General features: G+C 34.2%; 1 protein-coding gene across 5 annotated transcripts; it reads right to left on the bottom strand.

The window, feature by feature from the left end:
• Positions 1-9,516, bottom strand: LOC105255889 (UDP-glucuronosyltransferase 2C1). Of its 5 annotated transcripts, none has more exons than XM_025414756.1 (8): positions 9,078-9,516; positions 5,336-7,526; positions 4,383-4,649; positions 2,931-3,129; positions 2,605-2,784; positions 1,752-2,069; positions 1,129-1,357; positions 1-314 (listed from the first exon to the last, which is right to left on the bottom strand). In XM_025414756.1, the coding sequence occupies exons 2-8, from the start codon at positions 5,561-5,563 to the stop codon at positions 176-178; spliced, it is 1,560 nt and encodes a 519-aa protein (XP_025270541.1). In that variant the 5' UTR covers positions 5,564-7,526; positions 9,078-9,516; the 3' UTR covers positions 1-175. The 5 variants fall into 5 exon arrangements, with proteins under 5 accessions (XP_025270541.1, XP_019884534.1, XP_025270543.1 ...); XM_020028975.2 differs by having other exon boundaries at positions 5,336-7,431; XM_025414758.1 differs by having other exon boundaries at positions 5,336-6,317.
• Positions 9,517-10,585: the final 1,069 nt, after the last annotated feature.

Below are 10,585 nucleotides of genomic sequence, written 5' to 3'. Positions count from 1 at the left end.
TTAGAGATCTTTTAAAAAGAAGACTGTCTGCCGATCGAAAAAAATGAGTCTCTCTTGTATAATTCCCATTTTGTCCCAATTAAACATTTAACGTTTAACATTAAAAAATAATATATGCACGATATAATAAATAAAATAAATGTGCGAAAAAGTTTTCACGAAATTCAAATCAATCTTAATCTATTTTCTTCTTGAAGACATCTTGACCGATTGCTCGCCAGCATAATTTCTTGAGTCCGTAAATTATCAGGATTAAACTCGTTATATAAAATATTGCGACGTCTATACTGTAATAATGGAACGTGCTCATATATCTGAAAAATGTTGTATTTCATTTATATACTTTCTCCAGTTTTACATATATATATCGTAGATTTATTTGCTGCATCCAACATTTCAATACACACATTTTATATATAATTTATTTTAAATTATTTTAAATTTATTAATACAAATTTATTAATAAATTTACTAATACATTAATAATAAAAATATGATGAGAATATAAGAGAGAAGAAAAGATGCAGATAAAATATTTTATGTCAATGTTTTGATGTTTATTTGTTTTTTTAAAATGAAAATACAATATAAAATAGAAATAGAGAATAAACAAAATATTAAGAAAATATTAAGAAAATATTTCAAGATATGAAAAGAAGTGAGAATATGAAAGTAATAAAAAGTGGTAAAAAGAAATGAGAAAAAGAAGTTTGCAAGGGAAAACTGAGGAAGGAAAAGAAAACTAAGATATGTACAAGAAATAACAACAATATAGGAGGAGTAGAAAAGCACTAAAGGATATAATAAAAGTATGAATAATTGTAACAGAAAGTATAAGTTAAGCTATAAAGTATAAGTTAAGTTATATATAAGTTGAGAAACAAGATTGAGATATTTTAAGATGAAACGAGATAGATGTATGACATCAAACAGTAACGTAAATATATCGAAATAAGAAGGAAAAAAATAGAAATACTAGGAGACAAAATGAAAATATAAATTATGTTGAATATAGAGAATATTTCTTAGAAAGATCCAAACGATCGGAATTAAAAAGAAGATACAATAATAATAAATAATAATAATTGGAAAAGTATATATAATGATAACAATTGAAAAAAATATTACCTGATTGAGCTCTTCAAATGATCGGCTCCTCCATGTTTGGCGACGTGTATGACCCACCAAGTGGCCAATTCTCTGGAATCAATCGGAAGATCACGCAGCAACGTGCTTCGTTTTTTAGCTGCCTCTCGATAAGAATTATTATGAAGGGCGGCAACTTTAAGTATACCTTCATGAAGTGCACTAATGGATATACCAGCCAAATCCATTACCAAAGCGTAACCCAATTTTTCTGTGTTAAATAAATATACAAAAATGTAGTAAATTAACTATTAAAAATAATTAATTTTTTTTATCGGTGAAATATCTCTTATAATATTATGACTATCATTATTAGTTATGAATATGATTATAAGTGAAAGATACACGATTTTATATTTAGCGTAGCAGGCAGCTTTGGTCGATAAAAATATAAAATTTTAACTATGGTTGTGTTTTTCATTGAAATTCTTTTTTTTTTGTTGAAATTTTTGATTAAAATTTGCAATTTTTACTTTCAAAACTCGAATTATTCTTTCTATTTTTATCGTATATCCATCTCCATCTCTTCTAATCAATAATAAAGCGATCAATATCTCTTTTATATCATTTTTATTAATTAAAAAACAAAGAAGGAAATGATTTACCGGCCTGCGCCGCGTTTCCATCGTGGTCGCAAAAGACCGGCAGGACCAAAGTCGGCGCGCCATGATAAGCTGCTTCGTGAAGAGACAACAGTCCACCGTGAGAAACGAAGGCGCGAAGTTTGGGATGTCCGAGTAGCTCTTGCTGCGGCCACCAGGCAGCCGTTCTTACGTTCGTCGGCAAATCTTTGATCTTGGCACCTTCCCACTTCCAGATGACGTTGTATGGTAGCGCGGAGAAAACCGCGACGAAGATCTGCCGTAGAGCCTCCGGCATTCCGGAAGCCTGGACCGACGATCCCATCGAGACAAACACGAAACCTGCGCAAAAATTGACTCAACGCCTCGGTGTCACATGCAAGTTTAGTCAGAGATTTTTATCGTACACTTGTCACACGAGCCACCGCAGGGAAGATAGTATCAAAATAACGTTGCATATCTCGGATCTGTACTTATACACGCAATACGGTCCCTTACGTAATATGCAAGAAATGTCGTCATGAGAGGTTTAAACGAGAAGTTTAAATATTTTTATGTTGGAAGAAATATAAAACGAGGAAACGAGGAACAAATATGTAGCAATTTTTATCGTTTATCGAAATAACACAAGTTTACTGTTTATTCTCCATTTCCTTTTTTTAAATGCGCGAAACTTTTTTTATAACAATATAATAATTAATAAAAGTAATTTTGATTAATAAAATATGTTTTTTATCATATGATGAATGAAATATCATTCTTCAAGTTCACGATAGTTTCGTTTGGAAATGTAAGAATTTTATAGCTGTCAGAAATATGAATTTTACATAAAAAAATAGGAAGTGAAAGGGAGAAAAGAATACGCCTGCGATATTACCACGTCGCAGGAAGGACTCCAAATCTGAATTTAATTGCATCGCCGGTCTACAATGAAGACAAGCCACGTTCACGACGTTTGACAAGTAGGGCACGGAATCGGCCACGGTGTAATGATTGTTCTGCAAAGTCAAAGGAACTTCCGCCGTTAAATTGTACAAATCATCGGGTATGTGATCACCTGTCAAAAGCAAAAATTACCTCTATCATTATTAGTATAAATATTCGATTAAAAAATAAAAGATGTGCACAATTATTACAGCGTTATACGAAATTTTGATCAATAAACGAATAGAGTAGAATAGCGAAATTGATTTAAACGTTCACCGAGATATTTCTGAAGAGTTGGCCGAAGGTAAATGGAAATTGTGATCCAATGCATAATTTTTAAAGTGAATTGAGCCGCTACGTTTAAGACCCTTTGGTAAAAGTTCATATCTTGCGTCATCACTTTGCCGAAATATGGTGTCACCGACCATGGTGACGGATTGCCTTGACGCATAATGGATCCACTGTACAATGCCACCTGCATACATAATATATATCGTTGTTTCTATTACTATTATAATAATATTCAGCAAACGTTGTTAATTTGAACGAGTCGAAAATATCAATTTTACGAAAAAGGAAAATCGAACGAAAATGTTTTCTTTTTAAGTAAAAAAGCATAAAAACTCACTTATGATCGAATCATCGACGCATCATCGACGTTATTAAAAGAATAAATTATGAAAACAGCAAAATCAATATATAAATAGAATAATTAAAGTTTAACTTGTAAGTTTCTTAAATCATTTTAGCACATCTAGAGATATGTATATAAATTATTCAAGGAGGCAATTATTCTGACATATCGTCATATTAGTTACACGTAGTCGAGTGAACATAACATGGTATTCATCATTTACTTTTCATTTATGAAAACGTCAGTATACGACAAACAGGTGTGTTTTGCACATTCCATACTCATGATAATTATATATATGAATATCTGTATACAATTTTCTGTTCATATCGTTTTTTCATATTTTTGGTAAATTAAGCAGTAAAAAGAAAAAGTTTACGAGACCACACATTATTATTTTGAAACTTAATTTATTCTCGAAAATTTTCCTCTTACATTAGTTTCAATTTAATTTCTCAATCTGACATTTATTTTAATATAAAATAATCTCAAGTCATTTTCTTTTAAAACTATCAAACTTATAATTTTCTTTAAAGTTTCTTTTTGAAATTATTAAGTAGAAATCTGTTTGTTTATTGTACTATTTGATGTACAAAATAGAGAATCAATTCTTATATAAATTCCTATAAATTAAATATGTTTAGAAATTTTCTAAAATTTATAAACATAAATAATTAAGAAATTAAAAATGCAAACAATTAACAAATTTATGTTTTAAGCACATTATAAAATGTGTAATTGTATCATTATATTGTATATATTTACAGCGACGTATTTAAAATACCTCGATAATTCTAATATAAAGAATGTGCGATTCTCTCGAGTCAGAATTGCAACATAATCCTGTATCATCTTTTTTACTTTGACAGCTATAATTTTTATACAAACTAAATTCATCTCAATACACATAATCGTTCCACATATTTATGTATAATATAATGAATAATTATATACTTTATCACAAATGATTCAAGTAAAAGCCGAGTCGTCTGTTGTCTCTCTCACAGCGAGAAACGAGCTAACTCTAACAGAAATTGAATTAGATACGGGGAGTCTCGTCACGATTTTGCGGTTTTGGGTGAATAGCTTATTACCGTGTTGAGCATTATTGTCGGAACATTCTCGCCGTGAAGAATCCCCAGTAGACACTCGGGAAAGGCGCCGTCAATCACCGCGACATCCCATCGCGCGCGCGGATTGCCATCCGGTTTTCTTAGACCGGCCGTCGACGCCGTGTCGCGCAACAATGCCTCGCAGGACTCCCAGCCGTACCTCATGGCGTCCCATGGTGAAATCGGGAGCTCGTTCCGGAATCGGGCGCCCACCAAATCCCACTCGGACGTGAAGTTCTCGACGTAAGCCTACCATAAGAATTACGCGCGAGGATAATGCGAATATCTTTCGCGAAACTCGCTGTGGTGTCTTGGGACTTTAATCCCAAAACTTCGAAACTTACGAAAACTGCTAAGCTTTCGACGAATTGGGATCAAACTTCCTTGTTTTCAAAGATAGTTTCATGGAGAAAAATAGATACAAAGCGTCGAATAAATCGCAGAAACAAGTTTTGCAAAATTTTCTGAAACAAACTACTCCGAAAGATTAAATGTGAGTACAAGGAGAAAGGGTGAATGAGAAAATTATAATTTTTGATTCGCTTCAAATTATTAAATCGCCACTTTACAAACAGAGCGTAAAAACGTTGGAAAGACTTCGCATCCCTTGACTCTTATAGTCGATGCATATGCGATAAATCTTAATATTATTCGAAACATCCCATTATGCTCGAGAGCTACCCATCTGTATCTTATAAAAATAAAAAGTCCGCAAACAACAGAGCTAAGAAAGAAGGTAATCAACAAGGAGGTAATCGTATAAGCGGACGAATGGTACAGTAAATTACACCGCGTGTAATAAAATTAGGTAGGTCAAGAGCCAAATTGGACGGAGGAGAATAATGGCGAGCGATAGCCCGCGGTGGTTTCTGGGGATCGTGTCCATTTTACCGAACTAGGGCATCGAGTTTATGCAGGAGTAGATCGTAAATCACCTCGAGGATCGACGGCACCAGCTCGCGAAGGCCATTATTCGCTGCGGGACCGGAGAAAGCACTCAGCAGTGTGACGTTGTGGCCCCGCGAACTCAAGCTCGTACCAAGGGCGACGAAGGGCACCGTGTGAGACTTGGTACCACCCAGGGTGGCCATCAGGACGTTATATCCTAGCAGAGGCTCGATCAGCGCGGAGATGCCCAGGAGAAGAACGAGCCGACGTGTCATCTTTTTGCGGATATCGCCAACGCTTCGGGTTCTTCTCTCTCTTATCGAGAATGTCGATATGTCGCGTGCGATTCTTTCTCAACGGGGAAGACCGATCGTCTTGCGATCCTGCACCGTGGACATATCCACGTTACGCTCGACTGCGTTCCTTTCGTCACGAACTCTTTTGTGCATCGACGAAGCGAGAAACCGATGCGAAGGATCTGTATTCTCTCTACGGACCGTTTCCAGTCGGTTGGCCGAGATGAAGAACGGGTCTTCTTACGCTCCAGTTCGCGGCACCGATAAATCGCGTCGTGATCGCGATCGTTTCGTGATCGTCGTGTCGCGAATGCGTCTCACCCGATCGCCGGTCGTCTCTGCGACTGCGGCGGATGCTGCGCGCATCCTTCGTCTCGTGTATTCTCGCACGTTTCGGGAATTATTCTTGTCTCTCCCCCTCGAAACGCACCGATATAATGGTCTGAAACAGCGAGGTCTCTCGAGTTATAAACAAGTTGTCTCATCAAGCTAAGCAAGTCATTGTCATTCTAATGCACCGTCGAAAAGAAAATTGTCGGCCTGAAATTTGTATGTCTATGGTGAATCGCACCATCGACATGTCATGTCTCAGGCTACGCGCGCTTGTCCCTTTCAAATTCTTATTCGTTTCCGACAAGCGTCGAATAGTTTCAAAGATGCCATCTCGCTTTGTGCTACCATCAGTTTATCATCGTCGATTTTTTGTGATAATCTTCTGTGTATTCTCAAGATTCTATTAAATGAAAATGGATTCCTTTGACTTTCTCGAATGAAAGATTGATCGTAAATAAAATATTCTCTAATGCCTCTTCTCTTGGTTGAGAGGAAATGAATTTTATCGATTGTGTAATCCCGAAGCTATTTCGCCGATCTCTTAATCGATTTCACTTCCTTCCTCGATTCATAAATTTCTATGTAAACGAGTTTTAATTATGTAGATTAGTAAATTAATTATGTAACAGAGAGACTCACTTTCGATATCTTTATAAATGCTGCAAGATATTAGATGACTGACGAACTTTCTGGCACTTATTATTAAACTTTTATTACTTACAACTTTTTGATATCATCTCATAACGACAATTGTAACATATAGCCCAGAAGAAAAAATAAAATTGTATAATATTTTTATCAAATATGTATGCAATTTTTGCTCCGTTATTAATTTCGCTTAACCTAACTACGCTTATTATTGTCTTGAAAGGATAGATATAAATTTAATTCATTTATAATCGATTCTATTTTGACTTAAAAGCTGGAAAAACACAAAAAGATGCTGTTTACTGCATCTTTATGTACGTTGTGGTTTACGTGTATGTACATTCAAGCAACTTTGTTTTTCTCTTTTTCCCATCAACTTCTTCCTGAATCACTTCAATTTGCAAAAACCGTTGGTTAAAAATCTCTCCGTTTATTATCCATTATTTTTTATTTCCGGTGCAACATTGCGGAGTCGCGGTTTTACAAAGTATCCTATCTAAACGTTTCTTTTGCTTCTGATAGCTTTCGAAGAGCTTGGTGTGGTTTCGCGTATCTCTTTTGCAGATCCTTTCTCTCGTCTTGAAGTATTTGTACTTCTTCTACCGGTCTAATATTCAAAGAGAAGCACTGTAGAAGATGACGCGCAACTTTCAAGAGATGCGATTTTTTAAACCGTCGTGTCGACCGATCTCTTACGATGTATCGTATATTGAAAATCAAGTATTGTTGAGAATGCCCATCAATTTTCGCTCAATTACTTCTTCCTTTCTCCGACCAGGTGAAGATCTCTTAATCCTTCCTTTCTTCTGACCTTCTTTACTCCTTTCACGCGATTCCTGGGCGATGTCAGTCTTGATCTTCTGAAACTGTACACAACTTTCACTAATAACACACGCCTCGTATGCGCGATCGCTCGTGATGATAATTCAATCCTGGAAATATCGATGCTATTTCCCACCTTCTGTGGTTCCTCGTATCATTAGTATCATTTTTATTCAACTTTCGAGATTAAGATATTTTTAAAAAATATCTTTAAATCGAAATTGACAAATTTGGAGCCACAGAGCGGTAGTTGGAGCTCAAGGAAGAAACGACACTTCCTTCTTTCTGATTATTCGTATGTTTCAAATTAAAAATAATACATTAACAAAAAAATGAACATTTCGCATCATCTTTTTATCCCTCTTCTTCGCGACATTAACATGTGCATTACAAATTGTTATACATTGACATATTAAATTATAAAAATATACGTTCTCGACGCATAGGTAACGTTAAATTGCATCTCGCAGAGGTCTGGTAAGCATATATTGTTTCTAATAATTCTCTAAATTATTGTAATTATTGTAATACCAAAGTGTTAAGTAAGTGTAAGTTAAGTTCCAATAAATCTAACAAATCGAGTGAAAATATGAATACAAAGAAATATTATACGTGAGTGAACTTTTTATATTTTGTTTTAATTATTAATCAGAAACATGACTCCTCAGATTCCGCGCTTTTTACAAATTGATAACTATATGCCGTTGTATATATCTCATGTTAGCTTGAGATTTAATGATGAAATATATAAATATATCCTCGGTTATTAGGATGTAAACTGAGAACGAACTCGGTTGCCTTGATAATAACAAACATAATATATGTGAATAAATGTCTCATATTTTCGATAAATTATCGATTATCATGCATTTGCGACGATAATCGATAATTTATCGAAAATATGGGAGATTTGTTCACATACATATATTTGTTATTATCAAGTTAACCGAGTTTGTCCTCAGTTTACGTCTTAACAATCGAGGACATATTTATATATTTCATCATTGAACTTCAAGCTAACATGAGATATACATAGCAGTATACAGTTATCAATTTGTAAAAAGCCTAGAATTTGGTGAGTCCTGTTTCTGATTAATAATTAAAACATTTATATTATTTATATAATATTTTTTTTACATTTATATATTTTTTTAAATTCATATTTCCACTCGATTTGTTAGATTTATTGGAACTTGACTTACTTATACTTACTTAAGACATTTGTGATTGTGAACACTTTGTCATATTACAATAATTACAATAATTTGAAGAATTATTAGAAATTACAAAGTGCTTACTAGACCTCTGCGAGATGCAATTTAATGTTACCTATGCATGAGGACATATATTTTTATAATTTAATGCATCGTACAACACCTAACGTATATTGTTAACATCGCTCTCTGAAGAAGTATTTGTTTTTTATAATTATTTCTTTAATTTAAAATATACAAGTAATCAGAAAGAAGGAAATGTTGTTTCTTCCTTTGCTCCAACTTCCGCGCTGTGGCTCTAATTTGCCAATTTCGATTTATTTAATATATTCCTTGGCATGCGTAAAATATATTACGTGAATGAACGAATTGTTTCAAACTGAATATCTTAAATCGAGATCCAATTAATTTACCTTCGCCGGTCTAATTTGTAAACAAAGAATCATAGTGTTGTAATGTATTCTTATGTATATTACCTGCTTTTTAACGTTTCTATCTGCGATAAATTTATCAAATCCGTTCTCGTAAAACTTCCAATTAATCACCGCCACACCCACATTACATACAGTCTACAAAAATTATCAATGAAATATAAGCCACAAGGAGAGTAAAACTCGAATCAGAGCTGATTCACGTGTAAATTCAGTTAGGAGACTCGATTTCTACCACTGCGATATATCTATTCCCCGGTGTATTTAGCCAATTTATTTTTTGTTGGTGCTTCCGCTTTTTCGATTTATATTCATACACAATTTGTTTTCGAATCACGTAGCCAACTAGTAAATCTTCCTATCCCGTGCGTCGCGCTTTTCGTTTCGCTTCACGGCCGGATCGACGTATCGAGCACGGAAGTACGGACCTTGAAATCGGTATCGGTGGTGTACAACTCGCTCGTGAAGCTCGCGTATCGCCGAGCGTGAAAGTTTGACTGTGCCAACGGCAACTTTAATGATCAGCTGAGCTCTAGAGAGAGAGTTTTGCCTCCCACCAGGACGTTCTTCATCGTCGGTCACGGTACCCGCGAAGATGTGTTTGCTGCGCTCCCGCGCATACCTACCCATTTGCACGAATGCTTGTTGATTCGATTGGGCATTTCGATGACTGTGAAATTTTATAATTGCGTGATTATACAGCGAAAATGTTGTCATTGAAGTTTTATCGAAGGAAAGTGTTATTAAATGTGTCTCTTATTGAAACAATAATTTATTTCAATTTCCCTAGTCTTTCTCTTATACTTAGATTTATATTATATTATAGATTTCTCTTTCTCTTATTCTTATTCTAGATGGTGTACATAGATGAATAAATATAAATATGGAGAATGTACAAATTATTGAGAATACATATTATTTTTCTAATATTTAATAGAGGCGATAAAGAAAAAAAATACTATACCAAGAGCACCGTGAATAAACTACTTTACTTACATGTGCGTGATAATTTAGCAATGAAACTCATTTCAAGGATGTAATTTCTATTACTTCAACATAATGTTATCTTTTTATCAAAATTTGTTCAACGAAACAAGTGAAATTTTTCTTCGTTCTCGATCTAGAGAGAGGATAAACTTCCTTTCACTTTATTTAAAAGATTACAATTGACTTATCAACGATTACTAGCAACCATCGCCTCTCTCTTTCCCTGTTTACTCGTAATTATATACATGTAACTAGGTAATTTACGGTCTGGAATATATTCCATAGAACAAGTTTTGACTTTTTATCTTCTTGTAAGTGTATCGAGGGAAAATTAAAGTCTAACGACGAAAGGCGATAGATTAATCATATCTATAAAGAGTTCGTGCTCGAGTTAAATGTAATTTGTTGTTCGAGACTGTAATATGACATTTATACAGCTACTTATAAGCAACTTGTGATGATAATTTCGTAATTATAGATTTGATGTAATTTCCGCTTGAATTTATAAAATTTATTGCTCTGTCACTTTTCTATCTTCATTATATATTATCTTCATTTTATATTAT

Source organism: Camponotus floridanus, unplaced genomic scaffold (genome assembly GCF_003227725.1).
Source record: "Camponotus floridanus strain SB8 unplaced genomic scaffold, Cflo_v7.5 scaffold89, whole genome shotgun sequence".
NCBI classification, from domain to species: domain Eukaryota; kingdom Metazoa; phylum Arthropoda; class Insecta; order Hymenoptera; family Formicidae; genus Camponotus; species Camponotus floridanus.
Note: the sequence above shows the minus strand (reverse complement) of the source record. Positions and strands in the feature narration are given on the sequence as shown.